Here is a 25,019-nt window from a genome sequence, read left to right as displayed (position 1 = left end):
GGGCTGTGCTGAACCCAACTGTAAATGTGTTAAAGTTCCAGAGCCAGGCAGGCTCAGACCCACTGCTCTAGGAAGGGGGCCCGACGCAGACCTAGTTCAGCCTGAACAGTCCCCCGCCCACCCGGCCCTTCATGTGGGGCCTCACCAGCCTGGTAGGGTCACTGTCGTGCACCTCACAGATGGCTTCCCAGGCTGGTTCTGCCAGGCCCCCGGTGCTGCTCTCCCAGGTGGAGTAGGTTGGGCTTAGAGGGAGCCAGGAGCACTGGCTACCCCCTGAGGACTTCGGGCACAAGAGCGTGGGCCCCTCCCATCCCCAGCGCTGTCCTTTGCACTTATCTACGGCCCCAATGTGAGTTGCTGTACAAAATGCTGCCGTTTATTATTTTGTAACGAATGACTTTTCTGTGAACCAAGTGCTTATGAAAATCTCAGCAACCAAAATAAAGTTCTCTATTTTAAAGGAGGCACTTTTCGGGGTACTTTCCTTGGTCTGGGTATGTGCTAGGGTTCCTGAGCGCTGGATGTAGGCCTCTCACCACTCTGCACCCCCGAGGCACCACTGCTTCCACTGAAGGAGACAAGAGACCAGGGCCATCTTGTCCAGCCAGCTTGTTCCCACCTGATTCCAAGTTCCAAGGTCTGTGTCCTCATGTGTCAGGGACTGTAGTTGCAGTCCTGCCTGCCCCTTGGGCTTTGTGAAGAGTAACACTGAGGTCCCTGGTGTGGATGACCTGAGATCCATGACCACATTTTTCCCAGCTTCAGTCACTTAGCATCTTACAGTGTTTGCCATATCCACATGTCAGCTGAGGAGAAAGCTAGTACTTAATATTTTTCTTTAAATCCTCTTTTAATTAAAAAGACTTTATTTTTTAGAATTTTTTCTCTTAAGTCTTTTTATTAACAGGTATAGTTGATGTATAATGTATGTTTTAGGTGTACAACACAGTGATACACAATTTTTAAAGGTTATACTCCATTTATAAAATATTGGCTATATTCCCTGTGCTGTACAATATATCCTTGTAGCTTATTTATTTTATACATAGTAGTTTATACCTCTTAATCCCCTACCCTAGCCTTGCCCCTCCCCCCTTCCCCCTCCCACTGGTAACCACTAATTTGTTCTCTACATGAGAGTATGTTGTTCTTTGTTATATTCACTAGTTTATTTTTTAGATTCCACATGTGATATACAGCATTTGCCTTTCTCTGACTTATTTCACTAAGCACGATACCCTCCAAGTGCATCTTTTTTTTTTTAACATCTTTATTGGAGTATAATTGCTTTACAGTGATGTGTTAGTTTCTGCTTTATAACAAAGTGAATCAGCATCCAAGTGCATCCTTGTTGCAAATGGCAAAATTTCATTATCTTTTATGGCTGAGTAGTATTTCAATGTGTGTATATATATATATACCACATCTTTATCCATTCATCTGTTGATGGATACTTAGGTTGTTTCCACATCTTGGCTATTATGAATAATGCTGCTGCAAACATTGGGGTGCGTGTATCTTTTCAAATTAGTGTTTTCATTTTCTTCAGATATATACCCAGGAGTAGAATTGCTGGATCATATGGTAGTTCTATTTTTAGTCTTTTGAGTAAACACCAAACTGTCTTCCATAGTGGCTGCCCCAGTATACATTCCCACCAACAGTGCACAAGGGTACCCTTCTCTCCATGTTCTCACCAACATTTGTTATTTGTGGTGATGATAGCCATTCTGACAGGTGTGAGGTGATATTTCATTGTGGTTTTGATTTGCATTTCTCTGATGACTAGCAATGTTGAGCATCTCTTCATGTGCCTGTTAACTATCTGTATCTTCTTTGGAAAAATGTCTATTTAGGTTTTCTGACCATTTTTTAATCAGGTGGTTTATTTTTTTGATGTTGAGTTGTATGAGCTTTTTATACATTTTGGATATTAACCCCTTATTGGTCATATCACTTGCAAATACTTTCTCACATTCAGTAGGTTGTCTTTTTGTTTTGTCTATGGTTTCCTTTGTTGTGCAAAAGCTTTTAAGTTTAATTGGGTCCCATTTGTTTATTTTTGCTTTTGTTTCCTTTGCCTTAGGAGACAGCTCCAAAAAATATTGCACGATTTATGTCAAAGTGTGTTCTGTGTTTTCTTCTAGGAGTTTCATGGTTTCAGGTCTTAACGTTTAGGTCTTTAATCCATTAGAGTTTTTCTAAAACCATACACACAAAAATGTTCTAATTTCATTCTTTTACATGCAGCTGTCCAGTTTTCCCAGCACCCCTTATTGAAGACTGTCTATAAGTTTTAGATTTATAGAAAAAGTGAGGAGATTGGTGGTAGAGAGTTCCTGTACTACCCTTCCTGCAGAGCTTCCCTGTTATTAACACCTTGCATTAGTATGGTACATTTGTCAAAATTAATGGGCCAGTAGACACATTACTATTAACTAAAGTCCACAGTTTATTCATATTTCCTTAGTCATTACCTAGTGTCCTTTTTCCATTCCAGGACCCTATCCAGGAACTTAACTAAAAAGAAATGTTTACGTTACTTTACTACTATAAATGAAAAGCTAGTGGTTTTAATACACACTAAACTGTTAAAATGAAAATATTCACAGTATCACAAGCAACTAAACCTTTGTTGAAACCAAACATTTGGGGGAAATTTGTTACTGCAGTTTAGCCAAGTCAGCATAACCTCATATATCCTGATACACCCCCATGCCACTAAAATCATCGTATATCCCCTCAGTAGTATATTAAGCACTGACTTGGTGAGGCTATTGCCCCTTTTTTAAGCAGGAATTGAGTTCTTTGTACTTTTTAACTGAAGTATAGTTGAATTACAATTTCTGCTGTACAGCAAAGTGATTCAGTTATACATACACACACATATATATTATATACACACACCTTTGTGGGTTTTTTTTGTTTTTGTTTTTGCAGTACGCGGGCCTCTCACTGTTGTGGCCTCTCCCATTGTGGAGCACAGGCTCAGCGGCCATGGCTCACGGCCCCAGCTGCTCCACGGCATGTGGGATCTTCCCGGACCAGGGCACGAACCCATGTCCCCTGCATCGGTAGGCGGACTCTCAACCACTGCACCACCAGGGAAGCCCTACATTCTTTTTTATATTCTTTTCCATTATGGTTTATCATAGGATACTGCATATAGTTCTCTGTGCTGTATGGTAGGACGTTGTTGTTTATCCATTCCACATATAATAGCTTACACCTGCTAACCCCAACCTCCCACTGTCCCTCCCCCAACCCCCTCCCCCTTGGCAACCACAAGTCTGTTCTCTATGTCCATGAGTCTGTTTCTGTTTTGTAGATAGGTTCATTTTGTCATATTTTAGATTCTACATTATAAGTGATATCATATGGTATTTGTCTTTCTCTAACTTCACTTAGTATGATAATCTCTAGGTCCATCCACGTTGCTGCAAATGGCCATTATTTCGTTCTCTTATGACTGAGTAGTATTCCATTCTATATATGTACCACATCTTCTTTATCCATTCATGTCACTGGACGTTTAGATTGTTTCCATATCTTGGCTGTTGTGAATAGTGCTGCTATGAACATAGGGCTTCATGTATCTTTTTGGATTAGAGTTTTGTCTGGATATATGTCCAGGAGTGGGACTGCTGGATCATATGGTAATTCTATTTTTAGTTTTCTGAGGAATGGAATACTGTTTTCCATAGTGGCTGTACCAACTTACATTTCCACCAATAGTGTAGTAGGGTTCCCTTTTCTCCACATCCTCTCCAGCATTTGTTTAGTCTAGAGTTTTTAATGATGGCCATTCTGACCAGTGTGAGGTGGTACCTTGTTGCAGTTTTGATTTTCATTTCTCTAGTAACTAGCGATGTTGAGCATCTTTTCACATGCCTATTGGCCATTTGTATTTCTTCTTTGGAGAAATGTCTCTTTAGGTCTTCTGCACGTTTTTCGATTGGGTTGTTTTTCTGTTGTTGAGTTGTATGAGCTGTTTGTATTTTGGAAATTAGGCCCTTGCCAGTTGCATCATTTGCAAATATTTTCTCCCATTCTGTAGGTTGTCTTTTCGTTTTGTTTATGGCTTCCTGTGCTGTGCAAAAGCCTGTTAAGTTTGATTAGGTCCCATTTGTCTACTTTTGTTTTTATTTCTGTTGCCTTGGGAGACTGACCTAAGAAAACATTGGTACGATTTATGTCAGAGAATGTTTTGCCTATATTCTCTTCTAGGAATTTTATGGTGTTAAGTCTTATGTCTAAGTCTTTAAGCCATTTGGAGTTTATTTTTGTGTATGGTGAGTGTGTTCTAACTTCACTGGTTTACATGCAGCTGTCCAACTTTCCCAACACTGCTGAAAAGACTTTTTCCCATTGTATATTCTTTCTTTCTTTATCTAAGATTAACTGACCATAGCAGTGTGAGTTAATCTCTGGGGTCTTTACTCTGTTCCATTGATCCATATGGCTGTTTCTGTGCCAATACCACGCTGTTTGGATTACTGTAGCTTTGTAGTATTGTCTGAACTCTGGGAGGGTTATGCCTCCTGCTTTGTTCTTTTTCATCATCATTGCTTTGACAATTCTGGGTCTTTTATGATTCCATATAAATTTTAGGATTATTTGTTCTAGTTTTGTGAAAAATGTTATGGGTAATATAGGGATCACATTAAATCTGTAGATTGCTTTGGGTAGTATGGCCATTTTAACAATATTCATTCCTCCAAGAGCACTGGATATCTTTCCATTTCTTTGAATCATCTTCAGTTTATTGTTTTATAGTCCTCAGCATATAAGTCTTTCACCTCCTTAGTCAGGTTTATTCCTAAGTATTTTATTTTGGGGGGTGAGATTTTGGAAGGTATAGTTTTTTATATTCCCTTTCTGATATTTAATAGTTAGCATAAAGAAATGCAACCGATTTCTGTATGTTAATCTTGTATCCTGCTACCTTGCTGAATTCATTTATTCTAATAGTGTTTGTGTGGAGACTTTACGGTTCTTTGTATATATAGAGTATCGTGTCATGTGCGAAGAGTGAGTTTTACCTCTTCTCTTCCAGTTTGGATACCTTTTTTTCTTGTCTGATTGCTGTGGCTAGGACTTCCAATACTATGTTGAAAAGAAGTGGTGAGAGTAGGCATCCTTGTTTTGTTCCAGATTTTAGTGGGAAGGCTTTCAGCTTTTCACTGTTGAGTATTATATTGGCTGTGGGTCTGTCATAAATAGGTTTTATTATGTTGAGATATGTTCCCTCTATACCCACTTTGGTGAGAGTTTTTGTCATGAATGGATATTGAATTCTGTCAAATGCTTTTTCTGCATCTATTGAGATGATTGTGGGTTTTTGTCTTTTATGTGGTGTATCACATTGACTGATTTGCATATGTTGAACCATTCTTGTGAACTTGGGATGACTCCCATGTGGTTATATGATCTTTTTAACGTGTTGTTGGATTCTGTTAGCTAGTATTTTGTTGAGAATTTTTGCGTCTATATTCATCAAACATATTGGCCTGTAATTTTCTTTTTTGGTGGTGTCTTTGTCAGGTTTTGGTATCAGGCTGATGGTGGCTTCATAAAATGTCTTTGGGAGTGTTCCTTCCTCTTCAGTTTTTTTGGAAGAGTTTGAGAAGGATCAGTATAAGTTCTTCTTTGCATGTTTGGTAGAATTCGCCTGTGAAGCCATCTGGTCCTGGACTTTTTGTTTGTAGGGAGTTTTTAAATTACAGATTCTGTTTCACCTCTAGTGATCAGTCTGTTCAAATTATCTATTTCTTCTTGGTTCATTTTTGGTGGGCTATATGTTTCTAGAAACTTGTCCATTTCTTCCAGGTTGTAGAATTTGTTGGCATATAATTGTTCATAGTATTCCCTTACATCTTTCTGTATTTCTGCAGTATTGGTTATTATCTCTCCTTTTTCATTTCTTATTTTTATTTGGGTTCTCTCTTTTCCTCTTGATGAGCCTAGACAGGAGTCTGTCAATCTTGTTTACCCTTTCAAAAAACCAGCTCTTGGCTTTATTGATTTTTTAATATAATTTTTGAGATTCTCTCTTCCCTCTCTGATCTTTATTATTTCCTTCCTCCTGCTGACTTTCAGTTTTGTTTGTTCTTTTTCTAATTTCTTTTTAAGTGGTAGGTTAGGTTGTTTGAGACTTTCCTTGTTTTTTTTTTGAGGAAGGCCTGTATTGCTATGAACTTCCCTCTAAGAACCGCTTTTGCTGCATCCCATAGATTTTGTATGGTTGTGTTCTCATCATCATTTGTCTCAAGGTATTTTTAAATTTCCTCTTTGATTTCATCGTTGACCCATTGGTTTTTTTAGTAGTATGTTGTTTAGTCTCCATGTAATTGTTTCTGATTTTTCTGTGGTTGATTTCTAGTTTCATGCTCTTATGGTCACAAAGATGCTTGAGATAATTTCTATACTCTTAAATTTGTTGAGGCTAGTTTTGTGCCCTAATAGGTGGTCAATCCTAGAGAATGTTCCATGTGCATTTGAAAAGAATGTGTATTCTATTTTTGGGGGGTGTAATGTACTGAAAATATCAATTAGTTCTGACTGTTGTATCATTTAGGATCTCTGTTGCCTTACTGATTTTCTGTCTAGAAAACCTGTCCATCGGTGTTAAGTGTGGTGCTAAAGTCTCCTACTGTTATTGTATGATTGTCAGTTTCTGCCTTTATGTCTGTTAGTATTTTAGGTATTTGGGTGCTTCTATATTAGGTGCATATATGTTGACGACTGTAAAATCCTCTTCTTGTATTGATCCTTTTATCATTATATAGTGTCGTTTATCTTTCTTTATGGCTTGTTTTAAAGTATATTTTGTCAGATATGAGTATTGCGACCCCCACTTTCTTTTCATTTCCATTTGCATGAAATACTTTTCCATCTCCTCACTTTCAATGTGTCCTTTGCCCTAAAGTGGGTCTCCTCTAGGTAGCATATTGTAAGCTCTTGTTTTTTTAATCCAATCTGCCACTCTGTGTCTTCTGATTGGAGTAGTTAGTCCACTAATAAATAATTACTGATAGATATGTATTTATTGCCATTTTAACCTTGGTTTCCTGTTGATTTTATATTTCCTCTTTGTCCCTTTCTGTTTTTCCTTTTGTGGTTTGATGTTCTTCTTTTGTATTATACTTATGTTCTCTTCTTTTTGGTTTTTGTGAATCTGTTGTATGTTTTTGATTTGTGGTTACCCTGTTTTTCAAGTATGTTAACCCCATCTTCTACCTCCTTGCCTTAGACTAGTAGTCATAGAGGCTCAAACACATTCTAGGAAATGAAAAAAACAAATCTACATTTTCTGACTCTCCTCCGCCACATTTTATGATCTTGATGTCCTCTTCTACATCTTCATCTTCATCCTTTTGCTGTTCATTGTGGTTATCATCACGTTCACAGAAATTTGATTTTTTTTAAATCTGTGTACTGGCTTATTTATAGGTGATTTTCTCTTTCCTATATATTCTTCTTTTCTATTTAGAGAAGACTTCAATATTTTCTTTAGGATAGGTTTTAGTATTGCTGTATTCTTTTCATTTTTGCTTGTCTCAGAAATTCTCTCTCTCTCTTCTAAATGATAATCTTGCTGGGTAAAGTATTCTAGGTTGCCGATTTTTCCCTTTCAGGACTTTGAATATATCTTCCCACTCCCTTCTGGCCTGAAACGTTTCTGTAGAGAAATGCTGATAGCATTGGGGCTTCCCTTGTAATTAACTCTTTTTCTCCTGCTGCCTTTAGAATCCTCTCTTTAATTTTTGCCATTTTTATTATAAAATGTCTTGGTGTAGGTCTGTTTGGGTTTACTTTGTTTTGGACCCTCTGTGCTTCCTGTACCTGGGTATGTTTCCTTCTTTAGGAAGTTTTCAGCCATAATTTCTTCAAATACATTTCCAATCCCCTTTACTCTTTCTCCCCCTCCTGGATTCCCTATTATGCCTAGATTGGCATGCTTTGTATTATCCCATAGGTCTCTTATATTGCTTTCATTTTTATTCATTTGGCCCCCTGTCTGCTGTCCTGATTGGATGATTTCCATTATTGTCTTCCGGGTTGCTTGTTCATTCTGCATTATTTATTCTATTCATTGCCTTTAATTCAGTTTTTGTCTCAGTAAATGAGTTTTCTAATTTTTATTGGTTCCTCTGTATAGTTTCCAGTTCCTTTTTACAGTGCTCTGCATTTTTGTCGATAGCCTTAATTCCTTCAATATTTTTATTATCTTTTTGAAATCAGTGTCTTTTTGAAATTGGTGTCTGTTAGACTAAAGAGGTCTGTTTCATTATTCTTTCAGGGGAATTCTCTTGGTCTTTTAACTGGGAGTGGCTCCTCTGCCTCTTCATTTTACTTGTATTTTATTCTGTGAGTTTAGGAGAAACAATTATCTACTGTGGTCTTAGAATTTTTTTTTTTTTTTTTTTTTGCGGTATGCGGGCCTCTCACTGTTGTGGCCTCCCCCGCCATGGAGCACAGACTCCGGACACGCAGGCCCAGCGGCCATGGCCTACGGGCCCAGCCACTCCGCGGCATGTGGGGTCCCTCCGGAGCGGGGCATGAACCCACGTCCCCCGCACCGGCAGGCGGACTCTCAACCACTAGCGCCACCAGGGAAGCCCTTAGAAGGCTCTTTATATGTGGGGGCATCCCTGTGTAGCTTGTGTGGGTTTAACATCTTTGGTTCAAGGGCTGTTCTTAGTATGGCTGCCTATCGCCTCTTTCCTCAGCACTTGCTGGCCATTATCCCCTTAACAGGGGGTGTGCAGATGTGGTGGCTGGTGCCCAGTCGTGGGACTCTCAGTGGCAGTGGCAGCTCATGCATGGCCTTGGAGCACGCCATGGGAGCAGAGGCAGCTCACAACTCTGCTCCCCAGGAGGGCAGAGTCAGCAGCTCGAGACAGCTCCTGCAGTGAGTGTAAGAAGTGTTCTGCTGAGAGCTTGCACAGGGGAAAAGGCTGTAATGGCAGGTTCTGCCCCTCCCCTTGCACACTGCCCACACAACGGTGCCTGGCCTCTAAGGCAGCCCAGGCTTCCTCCTCATACAGCCTCAGGTAGGGTTGCACCAGACTCCAACCGCTTCAGGCTATTTCTGCACAGCCCACCCCAGTCCTCTCCCCAGGTCTGATCTCCAAAGCCTGAGCTTCTTCATCCAGCCCCTGCCCGTACCAGCAGACACACATCTCAGGCTGGAAAGTGCAAACCAGTGGCACTGACCATCTGTGCAGGTCTCCCTCCATTCTAGCTGCTGCAGACTGGTTGCTGTGCTCTACTCCAAGGCTCTGAAGCTCCCTCTTATAACAGCTGCTCTCTCTGCCAGTGAAAGAACTTCTGAGGGTGCAGGAACCTTTCTTCTTTTACAGCTCCCTCCCAGGGGCCCAGGTCCTATCCTGATTCCTTTCTCACTTTTTTCCTTTTTGTCCTACCCACTTACATAGATTTTCTTGCTGTTTCAGAGGTATGAGGTCTTCTGCCAGCATTCAGTGGATATTCTGTGGGAACCTTTCCACATGTAGATGTATTTTTGATGTATCTGTGAAAGGAGGTGGTGAGCTTCACATCTTACTACTCTGCCATCTCGATTGCTCTCCCCAGAAGGAACTGAGTTCTGAGTGGTGTTGCCTGTCAAGGCCAGTAGTTGAACGTTCCCTATCAAATGTTAAGAGCTTGTATACAGAAGACGTATGAGTAAGGCTGTTATCTAGGGCTTCTGTAATAGGAACAGCTGAGACACACACACATACAGTGCCCATCTGCCAAGTCATTTGGAGGCAGAAGTGGGAGGAACACAGAACACCTATCCTACCCTAGCTGTTCCGTGGTTGGGGAAGCATCTGGAAGGAGACTGCTCTGAGTAGCCTGCATTGGTTGACTGTGCAGGGCTTGCTCTCCCACACAGGCCAGACCCGCCCAAGAGAACCTACTCCATCTGATTGATTGAGCCAAAAATCTGTCTCTCTGGCTAAATCCTACCCATACTTCAGGATCCTACTTCATCATCATTCCATGGAACATTTCCCTTGATCTCTTCAAATCTTAGTTATGTGCCCTTCCTCCATGCTCTCCTACCCACCTACCCACCTGTGTTATCCCCATGGTGGCACTGAAATCCTCTGCATTGAAACAGTCTGTTGATGTGTCTGACTCCCTCCTCTCCCATGCTCTGTGAGGTCATGCACTGTTGATCCTCTATACCTAACACCCAGCAAACTCATTAAGTGTTGGACATATAGATGGATGGATAAGGAAACAAACCCAGCCCCGTTCCTAGTATTTCTATCTTCTGTAGCCCCCAAAGGACGTCTTTTCCCTCTGTCTGTGGCGACTCTCCAGAGGTTTACAGACAGCATCTTTATCCCCCTGGGATCCACCCTGCTCCTGCCCTACGTTCACACATGCCAGTTTGCAGACTGTCTCCTCACCATCTGGTCATTTTTCCAGATCCACTCCAGTGACCTGGGTGGCTCTGGGAGAGCCCAAAGAAGGCAGAGTTCAGGAGTCTCATCCTGTGCCTCAGGAGGTATGTCCCAGCTCTTACATGCAGCAATTACGGATCAGAAGATAGGATTTTCTAAGGGTGCTGTGCTTCCCTGGGGTCACTTGATTCAGTCTGCAGTAGCTAAGTCCCCTCTGCAGGGTGACTTCCCACAGGTGAAAGTTTAACCCCTGTGCAGAGCTCACAGGTCTCAGCTGCCCCCCACCCAAGCAGCTTACACTGTGGCCTCCCTGGCCTTCCCTGCTGGCCAGTCAGGCCCAAATATTGATGCCTGCTGATAGAAGTGTACAAGCACAGCAAAGGCCAATATGGGGGGAGGGGAGAAAAGTCAGGAATTTGGGATTAACAGATACACACTACTATATATAAAATAAACAACAAGGACCTACTGTATAGCACAGGGGACTACATTCAGTATCTTGTAATAACCTATAATAGAGAAGAATCTGAAAAAGAATATATATATATATATATAGATATATATATATATAGTAACTGAATCACTGCTCTACACCTGAAATGTTGTAAATCAACCATACCTCAATGTAAAAAAGAAAAAAGACCAATACAACTTCATCATCCAGACCTCCCAATCCTGTTGAGGCCACTGCCCCTTGTAGCCAGAGGAGACCCTGACTATAGGGAATGGTGGGCATGCTGTGGCCAGACCAAACAAGAGCAAGAGCTGGGTCTTGGAAAAGCACATGAGCCTACACTATCCTCAGCAACAGCCCTGGACCCACCTTCTTCCCTTTGCTTCCTTCCATCAGCACAGAGAAAGTCTCTTCTCCAAATGGTTCCTCATGGTGGACGCACATGGGGCCTGCTGGGCTTGTTCCAACCCTGAGTAGTCTCCCGATATGAACACCCTCATCCCACTAGTTCTTTCTCCCTTCCTGTCCAGAACTTTGCAGGGTGCAGTTATGGCCGTGGGGCTCGAGCCCATTCTCCATGATTATCGTCCTTTTTAAATGCAGTCAAGCCTAGCATGGCCCTCTGGTGCAATCTGAGTGACTCACAACACAACTGTCACCCCTGCTCAGAAACCAGTACTTGCCTGAGTGCAGCCGAAGGCCCTGTCTTAATTGTCAGGATGGTATTTCACTTCTTGGTTTGGGCCCATCATTTGCCACCTATCCAGGCTCCTTGGATAAAAGGCTGATTCCAGGGCTGGAGCAGGCAAAGTACAAGATGGCTAGAATATCTTGTGGCAGAAATTAAGGAAGCACCCTTAAAATGATGGGGATACAGGAGCTAGCTTGAAGGAATTCAGATTGACCAAACGTGGTACAATCTGAGTATCAAAATAAATGATAACAATGTTCACAGGATAAGAATCTATGAGTTCATACTGATAACTAAATGAACACAAAATTTTTAATGGAAAAGAAAGCTTCTCCATATAATAGAATACCATAATAACTGTATAAGAAATTATGGGAGTTAGAAAATCACTCACCATTTTGCAGCCATCTTGATAACTGATTCAGCAAAAATGATCAATCCAGGCTAAACCTTATGGGTAGTAGTCTGATGAGGAACAGGACATTTACAGGCTCAAAGTATCTTTCCACAAATTACTTAGTAAATACAAAAAGAAAAGTAGTAACTTCACAGTGGAGAGAACATAACCTTAACCAAGGGAGTAAGTTGTCAGCGAGAACAAGATAAACCAAGATAAACCATCTACTGTGATGCACTTGGGACATAGCACCATGTCTGTGAATTCCCTGCCAAAAATGTATATCCTGAATCTAATCACAAGGAAACACCAGACAAACCTAAATAGAGGGATACCCTATAGAATAACTAATTTACTCTTCAAAATGTCAAGGTTAAGAAAGGCAAAGACTGAGGAATTGTTTTAGATTAAGTAAGGCCAAAGAGATGTGATCAGCAAAATTTGAATATGAGCTGTGGGCCAGATACTGGTACTGTATCATTGCTCTAGTTCCTGCTTTTGATAAGTGTAATGTGCTTATGGAAGAGAAAGTCCTTATTCTTAGGATATACATACTGAAGTACTTAAGATAAAAAGGGTAGGGTGCTTTTCTCAAATTGTCCCAAATGGTTCAAAAAGAGATATATAAATATATAAAGCAAATAATAAATAGGACAACACATGAACAGTTGGAGCATCTGGGTAAAGGATATACAGGAGTTCTTTGTACTATTCTTGCAACTATTTTCTAAGTATGACATTATATCAAAATAAAGTTCTTAAAAGAAGGCACTTTAAAAATTTTTACCTAATTAGCTATTTCCAGGTTGGGTCCTCTGCAGGTATGTTAAATACACCGTCTTTGACTTCATCACTGTTAAATGTCCAGCAGGTCAGGGCCACAGAAACTTCCTTCTAGGGAACAGACTTCATTCTGTTAACACCCGTTAAGTTATTCCACAAACTGCAAATCTTATTAAAGGTACAAGCATCTAGCCCACAGTCTCTTTTTCTTCAAAGAGGTCATCAAGCAACATTATGGCAAATAACTTGGTTGGATCAAGGAATCCTCTGTGAATGGATCAGTAAATAAATGGGGTTTTAGAGCTAGGAAAAACCTAGTACGATCCCATTATTCTACGAGTGTTTACTGCCTAATAGCTCTGCCAAGGAAAGAAGGTGCAGCTCATGCACTATGATTCATTCCACAGACACTGGCGCTTATATGCCAGGCACTGTGTTAGGCACCCTCTCATGAGACTTGTTGAAAAAGGCCCTCTTTTGAGCCTTCTGACCCCAAACCCCTTGATGAACAGAAACTTGGCGTTTCAGTCAACCTCTGGGACTGCATCACCTACAATTAGTGAAGTATACTTGTTGTCACCCAGGACAGGTATACAGCTGACCCCTGAACAATGCAAAGGGTTAGGGGCACTGACCATGCAGCTGAAAAATCCACATATAATTTATGTCAGCCCTCCATATCCGTTCCACATCAACTAACCACTTGCATGGTACTACAGTGTTTACTATTGAAAAAAATCCATGTATAAGTGGACCCAGGCAGTTCAAATTCATGTTGTTCAAGGATCTATTGTATATTTACCATCCTAGGCTTTTCCCCATCAGTATCACTCCTCTTTGTGAGTGACTAAAGAAACCTGCTTCCCCACTAGGACAGAGGCTCTTCAGAGGCTAGGTCACATGCTGTGATCTAATCACTGCTGGAAATTAAGCCTCAAGGTGTCAAACCCACCAGAATCTAAAAAGTATGCATGAAAACACATTTTAAGCCATAAGCACACTAGGAATTATTTTCCCAGAGACAGATCAGGATATTTATTTTCTGATGCGAAGTCACATACCTGATTTTCACAACAGCTTAGGTAAAGAAAAACAAGAGGCACTTAGATTTCCTGCTCACATCTCTGCTGGACGGAGATCAAGTATGCTACAAGTGCCTGCTACCCAGGATCAGATACAAATGGGGACATGCCAGACAAGAGCATGGAAAATGTGCACTTTAAGCCTGGCCTTGCCATAGAAGTGGCTCTGATAACCACATCCCAGTGCTCAAAGAAATATAAGGATCACCTGTCCCGAATGAGTCATCCAAGTCCCATTTTTACCATGTACTCCCTAACGGATGTCCCAGCTGCTGTGTAAACTTCCTCCTTTCTCATTTTCAGAGACAGCTGGATTCTGTCTTCCTTCCTCCACTGTCCCTGGCCCCCGGCACAAGCACCACATACCTCAGCTGCTCCCACTGCCTCAGAAGAACCTTGAAGAGCTGAGTCTGGGGGACTTCCCTGGTGGCACAGTGGTTAAGAATACACCTGCCAATGCAGGGGACACTGGTTCAATCCCTGGTCTGGGAAGATCCCACGTGCCGCAGAGCAGCTAAGCCTGTGTGCCACAACTACTGAGCCTGCGCTCTAGAGCCTGCGAGCCACAACTACTGAGCCCACATGCTGCAACTACTGAAGCCCGCACGCTCTAGGGCCCGCATGCCACAACTACTGAGCCTGTGTGCTGCAACTACTGAAGCCTGCACACCTAGAGCCTGTGCTCCGCAACAAGAGAAGCCATCGCAGTGAGAAGTCCATGCAATGCAACGAAGAGTAGGCCCCTCTCACTGTAACTAGAGAAAGCCCGCACACAGCAACAAAGACCCAACGCAGCCAAAAAATAAAATTTAAAAAATAATAAAAGGGGCTTCCCTGGTGGCGCAGTGGTTGAGGGTCTGCCTGCCAATGCAGGGGACGCGGGTTCGTGCCCTGGTCCGGGAGGATCCCACATGCCATGGAGCGGCTGAGCCCGTGAGCCGTGGCCACTGGGCCTGGGCGTCCGGAGCGTGTGCTCTGCAACGGGAGAGGCCACAACAGTGAGAGGCCCGCGTGCCGCCAAAAAAAATAATAAAAATAAAATAATAAAAAACACATGTTTAAAGAAATGTTTTTTAAGTAGTCACCTTCTCTTTTAAAAAAAAAAAAAGAGCTGAGTCTGAGCATTAGCCACATACCTAAGTCTCTCCATGTCATAGTCCCGTTCCTCACAGCACCCCTCTGGACACTGACTTCTCCATCTCCCTCTGGCAGATAAGGTTGGTGGCAGTCAGCATCCCTTCCCATCTGCTTCTGGTATGGCCTCCTGTAACTAGAGGCTGAAACCTATTTCAAAGACTCCCTTGCTGCTAGGATTCTAGTTGCAAATTAAGTTCCTATATATGTACTCAGAGAAAAAGGAAGCAAGATGGAGGCCAGCCTCTTAAATCTTTTGGCTGTTTGTGCTGACAAGCAAGGAGGTAGAGCATGGGTACTGATAGCAGGGGTGGCTGAACCAGAATTTCAGTGTCAAGTTGCCAGCTTCATGAGTTCAAGAAGCAGCTGAATTCAAGTAGCTTCATGAATTCAAGTGGCTTCTTCATGCCTGGCTGGCCACCCCAGCTGTGTTCTTGAACTCAGCAGTTCCAGTAGCAACCTCCTGACTCCCGCTCCTGCAACCCTTTAACAATTTTATAGTACTTTATATCCATGTATTAAACTCCTTTCCCCTTAAGAATTTCTAGGACCATTTGTTTTCTGCACTCAACTCTGACTGATTCACTCCCCTCAAAAACGTGGCTTTCAGAGCTGACTCCTGCCCTCTGTGTGGCTTGAGCCAGGCAGAGCAAGTGGGTTAATCACTTCCTCTGACTTGGCTCTGCTGTTTCAGCAGCCCGGAACTATATTAGTCTGTTTTGGCAAGCCCATCACATTGGTGACCTGAAGCCTCTTCCAGCCCTACTGGGCTTTGTCCTCACCATGTACTCCTCCACTGGGCCTTCCACAGCACTTCACATTTCTCTTTATTAACCTTTATCCATCAGATGTGGTCCAAGGTTCAGCCTGTGAGATCTTTTGCCTCCGCCTAACCCAGGCCCACCCTCCCACATCCCACACACGAACCATCTGCCATTTACAACCACAGAGACACCAACGGAGGGAGGTGGAGTCCAATAGGGCCAACACTTTATGTTTCTGCTTAAGACCAACACAACTGATATGCTGACTTCTGGCTTCATACCGGTGCCAAAGCATGGCTTCTTTATCCCTCTTTCTTTACAAATAAAAATGCAAATGGATAGCAAGAGTGGCTATGATGTGGCCAAAATGCTCTGTCTGGAAAGCACACCTCTAGGTGATTTTCCTCCGCTTTGACTGACGGTCCAAGGCCTGGGCTGGGGGCAGTGGGATGGACAGGGTGCCCAGTTTGTGATCCTCCTCCCTGCCCAATGCCAGAGAAACCCTTCTTTTAGAGATCTTCAGCCTCATGGCTTTCGCTATCTCCATCATCCTAAGGAACAAACACAAACACATAAAACAAATGGAGAGTCTGCTCAATGCAAATGCTCAGGGAGGCTTGGCAGGAGGGGACAGCACATTCGTGCTCCAGGCCATGAAGACAGAATTCCCAAGATAGTCACAAGGGGCAAAGCTCCCAGCAGAGAGGCAGACAAGATACCCTCGAGAGCCATCACATTCCCATTTTAATGTGTTGCCATTAGAAAATATCTATATAAATGATGGAAAACCAGGTTATCTAGGTCCTATTGATAACTGTGTTTCCTTCTTGTAGCAAGGATTAAGCACTTGCTAGAATTTTACAGACTTCAAGTATCTGTTTCTCTTGTATGTTCAAACTCACTACTCATGAGAATGCCATCTGTGGAGCCCACAGAATAATCCCTCTCTGGACTGCTAGAAGAGTCCAGATAAGGGTGTTTTCCTAGGCTCTCCTGAAATACCATCAGGGTCCTCAGAGGTCAGATGCTCCTAAATCACTGACAAAGGCCAATATACCCCATGGTTCAGCAACCTGGGAGGCTCTACTCCCGACTCAGTCTGCATCCCTTCTAGCAGGGCTAGAAAGGGCCTTGAAGGTTGCCACCTCTGCCAACCCTCCCAGTCAGGTCAGAGAAGCCCAAGTGTGACATCCCTGTCAAACTGCAGCTCTGCCTTGCCTGGGACAACCCCCTGGCAGCTCCTTCCATCTGACTGAGCAAAGTGCTTTATGCTAAGCTGAAATTGGGGTTCTCTTATATAACTTCCACCCCTAAGAGACCCCACTGGAACCATACAGAGTCCCTCTTCCCAGAGACAGCAGTTTGGAGACTGCAGGTTGCTCAGTTACACAGGGATGGAAGGCTCAGGTTTGAAGCCCAACTATTCCCCTTCTTGGCTGTATGACCCTGGGAAAATCACTGACTTCTCTGAACCAAAGATTCCTCCACTGTTTCTTAGCGACATCACTGAGATATTATGACAGATTTGGTACTGTGCCTAGCAAAGCGAAGGCACACGGTAATGTCTGGTTGCCCATCCATTCAATCAATTATTCATTCATCTGAAAACTGTCCCCAGGTCCCTCGACAGTGCCTCACGCTTTCCAGCAGTACCACAACTACATCAAGGCGCCCTAAGGGAGCTTTTTCTTCTTTTATGCTCACCTTTTCTCACTGAGCTTCAAGTCCCTCTGTAACACCGTCAGGTCAATCTGGAAGTCGTTTATGTGCAAAGCCAGTATGATCACATAGGCGGTGATCTTTGCCTTCATAGAGTCTGAAATTAAGTTCCGCAAACTGCAAATCAGTGGCAATAAAAGAGAGGCAAAATTAAACTCCGAGATGATTTCTCCAAAAGCAAAGGAAAAACATCCAAGCCTGTTCCCTTATGCATTCAAAATGTCTTCTCGGGCTTCCCTGGTGGCGCAGTGGTTGAGAGTCTGCCTGCCGATGCACGGGACACGGGTTCGTGCCCCGGTCCGGGAGGATCCCACACACTGTGGAGCGGCTAGGCCCGTGAGCCATGGCCGCTGAGCCTGCGCGTCCGGAGCCTGTGCTCCGCAACGGAAGAGGCCACAACAGTGAGAGGCCTGCATACTGCAAAAAATAAAAAGTCTTCTCATCCCAGGGAGAAGAAAAGGAATTAGAGCAACATCCCTTGTCCTGTTGCGGTGCCCAAGCCTTCATGCACAGTGGACCAGTGAGCCAATGCCAGTGTCCCTCCAAGGGGACAGAGAAGGCCGCACCTTCCCCAGGCACAGTCAGAGCCTTGCACTGGCGAGGACCCTCCCCATCTTCCTGGCCTGCTCAGCAGGGCTGCTGGGAAAACAGTCATCCCAAACTCAGCTGCCAATGATTCTTCCAAGCACACTCAGAGCAGGACACACACTGCAAGCAAGGGGCAGGAAGGAAGCCCAGGTGTGCTGCTTGGAGTGCTTTCCTCAAAGTCATCCCACTGGCCTGCCCTTTCCTGCAACACTGCCTCTCCATGCAACATTAGGACATTAGGCAGGGGTCCTTGGAAGAAGCGTGTGACATGAAGTCTTTGTTACAGGACTTCCCAGAGCCTTTAACGTGAGCTTCTCCCAAAGGGATAGAGTCTGTACTACAGTGTTGCCTAAACTCACTTGATCCCAGGAGCCCTCCAAATGGCAGTGCTCTCTTCAGCAGTGTCTCTGTGAATACAGACTGCAATCCAAGCCCTCCCCACTCTCACCACCCTCCCTGTCCTGCTTTCTCCTTTACAGGCAGAAACCGAGAAATCAAGCCCCCTGACCTGCCATTGTTGTAGATCAAGCAGGTAAAGTGCTTCAGCAGTTTGGTGTTAATGATGTGGGGAACTCCAGGTCCCAGGGAACCTATAAGACAAAATAGAGTCCGATCGTTTTCTTTCAAAACTCTCAGGACACACCTCACCCATGAGCTGGGAAAAGCGGACAACAGTTGGGCCACTGGAATAAACAGAGGCATGTGGGAAGAGAAGAAGGGGCTTGTGAAACAGAACGGCCACTTTCAAATGAACACGTGCTCAGGTATGCTTCAGCCTGCAGACCGTAAGTGCACAAGAGATGTTTATGACAGGGCAGTGACAGGAAAGAAAAGCAGACTCCAGTGAGGCCTAAAGATACAGAGTTCAAAAGATGTTAGAAAGCAAAACAGACTGTGGAGAAAGCCCAGTGAGAGGGAAAGGAAGGGAGGTTGGAATGTGAAAATAAGAATTAAGCAAATAGTGAAAACCATGAGTACAGGCATAGCTCAGACACATTGCAGGTCTGGTTCCAGACCACCGCAATAAAGCACGTCACGTGAACTTTTTGGTTTCCCAGTGCATATAAGTTATGTTTTTAGTATACTGTAGTCTAGTAAGTATGCAATAGTATCATGTCTTAAAAAAACTGTCCAATAATTAATTAATTAAAAAACAATGTCCAGAGGAAACTTGCACACGCCTCTTAGATAGCCTAATCCACCAGAGGGCAGACAGCAGAAGCAAGAAGAACTACAATCCTGCAGCCCGTGGAACAGAAACCACTTTCACAGGACAGACAAGATGAAAAGGCAGAGGGCTATGTACCAAATGAAGGAAGAAGATAAAACCCCAGAAAAACAACTAAATGAAGTGGAGATAGGCAACCTTCCAGAAAAAGAATTCAGAATAATGATAGTGACGATGATCCAGGACCTCGGAAAATGAATGGAGGCAAAGATCAAGAAGATATAAGAAATGTTTAACAAAGACCTAGAAGAATTAAAGAACTAACAAATGAACAATACAATAACTGAAATGAAAACTACACTAGAAGGAATCAATAGCAGAATAACTGAGGCAGAAGAACGGATAAGTGACCTGGAAGACAGAATGGTGCAATTCACTGCTGCAGAACAGAATAAAGAAAAAAGAATGAAAAGAAATGAAGACAGCCTAACAGACCTCTGGGACAACATTAAACGCAACAACATTCGCATTATAGGGGTCCCAGAAGGAGAAGAGAGAGAGGAAGGACGCGAGAAAATATGTGAAGAGATTATAGTCGAAAACTTCCCTAGCATGGGAAAGGAAATAGCCACCCAAGTGCAGGAAGCACAGAGAGTCCCATACAGGATAACCCAAGGAGAAACACGCCAAGACACATAGTAATCAAATTGGCAAAAATTAAAGACAAAGAAAAATTATTGAAAGCAGCAAGGGAAAAATGACAACATACAAGGGAACTCCTATAAGGTTAACAGCTGATTTCTCAGCAGAAACTCTACAAGCCAGAAGGGAGTGGCATGACATATTTAAAGAGATGAAAGGGAAGAACCTACAACCAAGATTACTCTACCCAACAAGGATCTCATTCAGAATCGATGGAGAAATCAAACGCTTTAGAGACAAGCAAAAGCTAAGAAAATTCAACACCATCAAACCAGCTCTACAACAAATGCTAAAGGAACTTCTCTAAGTGAGAAACACAAGAGAAGAAAAGGACCTACAAAAACAAACCCAAAACAATTAAGAAAATGGGAATAGGAACATACATATCGATAATTACCTTAAACGTGAATGGATTAAATGCTCCAAGCAAAAGACACAGGCTCACCGAATGGATACAAAAACAAGATCCATATATATGCTGTCTAGAGACCCACTTCAGACCTAGGGCCACATACAGACTGAAAGTGAGGGGATGGAAAAAGATATTCCATGCAAATGGAGATCAAAAGAAAGCTGGAGTAGCAATACTCATATCAGATAAAATAGACTTTAAAATAAAGAATGTTATAAGAGACAAGGAAGGACACTACATAATAATCAAGGGATCAATCCAAGAAGAAGATGTAACAATTATAAATATAGGCAGGATGGGAAGATGGTGGAAGAGTAAGACACGGAGATCACCTTCCTCCCCACAGATACACCAGAAATACATCTACACGTGGAACAACTCCTACAGAACACCTACTGAATGCTGGCAGAAGACCTCAGACCTCCCAAAAGGCAAGAAACTCCCCACGTACCTGGGTAGGGCAAAAGGAAAAAAGAAAAAACAGAGACAAAAGAACTCAGACGGGACCTGCACCAGTGGGAGGGAGCTGTGAAGGAGGAAAGGTTTCCACACACTAGGAAGCCCCTTCGTGGGCAGAGACTGTGGGTGGCAGAACGTGGAGCTTCAGAGCCGCGGAGGACAGAAAAGCAACAGGGGTGCGGAGGGCAAAGCAGGGAGATTCCCGCACAGAGGATCGGTGCCGACCAGCACTCACCAGCCCGAGAGGCTTGTCTGCTCACCCGCTGGGGCGGGCGGGGCTGCGAGCTGAGGCTCGAGCTTTGATGGAGGGCAGGGAGAGGACTGGGGTTGGCTGCGTGAACACAGCCTGAAGGGGTTAGTGCACCACAGCTAGCCGGGAGGGAGTCCAGGGAAAAGTCTGGAGCTGCCGAAGAGGCAAGAGACTTTTTCTTCCCTCTTTGTTTCCTGGTGCGCGAGGAGAGGGGATTAAGAGAGCTGCTTAAAGGAACTCCAGAGGCGGGCGCGAGCCGCGGCTAACAGCGTGGACCACAGAGACAGGCGGGAGACACTAAGGCTGCTGCTGCCACCACCAAGGGGCCTGTGTGCGAGCACTGTCCACACCCCTCTTCCGGGGAGCCTGTACAGCCCGCCACTGCCAGGTTCCCGGGATCCAGGGACAACTTTCCCGGGAAAACGCATGGCAGGCCTCAGGCAGGTGCAACGTCACGCCGGCCTCTGCTGCCGCAGGCTCGCCCCACACTCTGCGACCCTCCCTCCCCCCGACCTGAATGAGCCAGAGACCCCGAATCAGCGGCTCCTTTGACCCCGTCCTGTCTGAGCGAAAAACAGATGCCCTCCAGCGACCTACACACAGAGGCGGGGCCAAATCCAAAGCTGAGCCCCTGGGAGCTGTGAGAACAAAGAAGAGAATGGGAAATCTCTCCCAGCAGCCTCAGAAGCAGCGGATTAAAGTTCCACAATCAACTTGATGCACCCTGCATCTGTGGAATACATGAATAGACAACAAATCATCCCAAATTGAGGAGGTGGACTCTGGGAGCAAGATTTATGATTTTTTCCCCTTTTCCTCTTTTTGTGTGTATGTGTATGCTTCTGTGTGAGATTTTGTCTGTACAGCTTTGCTTCCACCATTTGTCCTAGGGTTCTATCTGTCCGTTTTTTTGTTTTAGTTTTTTTTCTTAATAATTAATTTTAATTTTAATAACCTTATTTTATATTACTTTAGCTTCCTTCCTTCCTTTCTTTCCTTCCTTCCTTCATTCCCTCCTTTAGATAATGAATCATCCCAAAATTGAGGAGGTGGAGTTTGAGAGCAAGATTTATGATTTTTTCCCCTTTTCCTCTTTTTGTGAGTGTGTATGTGTATGCTTCTGTGTGAGATTCTGTCTGTATAGCTTTGCTTCCACCATTTGTCCGAGGGTTCTATCTGTCCGTTTTCTTTTGTTTTTTTTTTAAATTTTTTTTCTTAAAACTTATTCTTTAATAACTTTATTATATTTTACCTTATTTTACTTTATCTTCTTTCTTTTTTCCTTCCTTCCCTCCTTCCTTCCTTCCTCCCACCGTCCCTCCCTCCCTCCTTTCTTTCTTTCCTTCTTTCTTCCTTCCTTCCATCCTTTCCTCCTTTCTTTCTTTCTTTCTTCCTACTTCTACTAATTCTTTCTTTCTACTTTTTCTCCCTTTTATTCTGAGCCGTGTGGATGAAAGGCTCTTGGTGCTGCAGCGAGGAGTCAGTGCTGTGCCTCTGAGGAGGGAGAGCCAACTTCAGGACACTGGTCCACAAGAGACCTCCCAGCTCCACATAATATCAAACGGCAAAAATCTCCCAGAGATCTCCATCTCAACACCAGCATCCAGCTTCACTCAACGACCAGAAAGCTACAGTGCTGGACACCCTATGCCAAACAACTAGCAAAACAGGAACACAACCCCACCCATTAGCAGAGAGGCTGCCTAAAATCATAATAAGTCCACAGACAACCCAAAACACACCACCAGACGTGGATCTGCCCACCAGAGAGACAAGATCCAGCATCATACACCAGAACACAGGCACTAGTCCCCTCCACCAGGAAGCCTACACAACTCACTGAACCAACCTTAGCCACTGGGGACAGACATAAAAAACAACGGGACCGGGCCTCCCTGGTGGCGCAGTGGTTAATAATAAGTCCACAGACACCCCAAAACACACCACCAGACGTGGACCTGCCCACTAGAGAGACAAGATCTAGCCTCATACACCACAACACAGCCACTAGTCCCCTCCACCAGGAAGCCTACACAACCCACTGAAAAACAAAAACAAAAACAAAAACAAAAACAAAAACAACGGGACCTACGAACCTGCAGCCTGCAAAAAGGAGACCCCAAACACAATAAGATAAGCAAAAAGAGAAGACAGAAAAACACACAGCAGTTGAAGGAGCAAGATAAAAACTCACCAGACCTAACAAATGAAGAAGAAATAGGCAGTCTACCTGAAAAAGAATTCAGAATAATGATAGTAAAGATGATCCAAAATCTTGGAAATACAATACACAAAATGCAAGACACATTTAACAAGGACCTAGAAGAACTAAAGACGAAACAAACAATGATGAACAACACAATAAATGAAATGAAAAATACTCTAGATGGGATCAACAGCAGAATAACTGAGGCAGAAGAATGGATAAGTGACCTGGAAAATAAAATAGTGGAAATAACTACTGCAGAGCAGAATAAAGAAAAAAGAATGAAAAGAACTGAGGACAGTCTCAGAGACCTCTGGGACAACATTACACGCACCAACATTCAAGTTATAGGGGTTCCAGAAGAAGAGAAAAAGAAAGGGACTGAGAAAATATTTGAAGAGATTATAGTTGAAAACTTCCCTAATATGGGAAAGGAAATCGTTAATCAAGTCCAGGAAGCACAGAGAGTCCCATATAGGATAATTCCAAGGAGAAATACGCCAAGACACATATTAATCAAACTGTCAAAAATTAAATACAAAGGAAGCATATTAAAAGCAGCAAGGGAAAAACAACAAATAACACACAAGGGAATCCCCAGAAGGCTAACAGCTGATCTCTCAGCAGAAACTGCAAGCCAGAAGGGAGTGGCAGGACATACTGAAAGTGATGAAGGAGAAAAACCTGCAACCAAGATTACTCTACCCAGCAAGGATCTCATTCAGATTTGATGGAGAAATCAAAACCTTTACAGACAAGCAAAAGCTGAGAGAGTTCAGCACCACCAATACAGCTCTACAGCAAATGCTAAAGGAACTTCTCTAGGCAAGAAACACAAGAGAAGGAAAAGACCTACAATAACGAACCCAAACCAATTTAGAAAATGGGAATAAGAACATACATATCGTTAATTACCTTAAAAGTAAATGGACTAAATGTTCCCACCAAAAGACACAGATTGGCTGAATGGATACAAAAACAAGACCCATATATATGCTGTCTACAAGAGACCCACTTCAGACCTAGAGACACATACAGACTGAAAGTAAGGGGATGGAAAAAGATATTCCATGCAAATGGAAACCAAAAGAAAGCTGGAGTAGCAATTCTCATATCAGACAAAATAGACTTTAAAATAAAGACTATTAGAAGAGACAAAGAAGGACACTACATAATGATCAAGGGATCGATCCAAGAAGAAGATATAACAATTGTAAATATTTATGCACCCAACATAGGAGCACCTCAATACATAAGGCAAATACTAGCAGCCATAAAAGGGGAAATCGACAGTAACACATTCATAGTAGGGGACTTTAACACCCCACTTTCACCAATGGACAGATCATCCAAAATGAAAATAAATAAGGAAACACAAGCTTTAAATGATACATTAAACAAGATGGACTTAATTGATATTTATAGTACACTCCATCCAAAAACAACAGAATACACATTTTTCTCAAGTGCTCATGGAACATTCTCCAGGATAGATCATATCGTGGGTCACAAATCAAGCCTTGGTAAATTTAAGAAAACTGAAATTGTATCAAGTATCTTTTCCGACCACAACGCTATGAGACTAGATATTACACGAAAAGATCTGTGAAAAATACAAACACATGGAGGCTAAACAATACACTACTTAATAACGAAGTGATCACTGAAGAAATCAAAGAGGAGATAAAAAAAATACCTACAAACAAATGACAATGGAGACACAACGACCCAAAACCTATGGGATGCAGTAAAAGCAGTTCTAAGAGGGAAGTTTATAGCAATACAAGCCCAC

The 25,019-nt window shown here is 43.1% G+C and overlaps 1 protein-coding gene across 2 annotated transcripts in view; it reads right to left on the bottom strand.

Moving 5' to 3' along the window:
• Window positions 1-15,929: 15,929 nt before the first annotated feature.
• Window positions 15,930-25,019, bottom strand: part of POLR1E (RNA polymerase I subunit E) — a 28,744-nt gene continuing 19,654 nt past the window's right edge. The window contains exons 10-12 of one of the 2 annotated variants that reach the window (XM_007456006.1): window positions 18,539-18,620; window positions 17,428-17,559; window positions 15,930-16,274 (exon numbers count right to left, since the gene is read on the bottom strand). In XM_007456006.1, the coding sequence (XP_007456068.1) occupies window positions 16,115-16,274; window positions 17,428-17,559; window positions 18,539-18,620 (374 nt within the window). In that variant the 3' untranslated portion in view covers window positions 15,930-16,114. The remainder of the gene's footprint in view (window positions 16,275-17,427; window positions 17,560-18,538; window positions 18,621-25,019) is intronic. The other variant, XM_007456007.1, reaches the window with a different exon arrangement.

Source organism: Lipotes vexillifer, unplaced genomic scaffold (genome assembly GCF_000442215.2).
Source record: "Lipotes vexillifer unplaced genomic scaffold, Lipotes_vexillifer_v1.1 scaffold920, whole genome shotgun sequence".
Taxonomy (NCBI): Eukaryota; Metazoa; Chordata; class Mammalia; order Artiodactyla; family Lipotidae; genus Lipotes; species Lipotes vexillifer.
The sequence above is the reverse complement of the archived record's forward strand: the minus strand, read 5'-3'. Positions and strand labels throughout refer to the sequence as shown.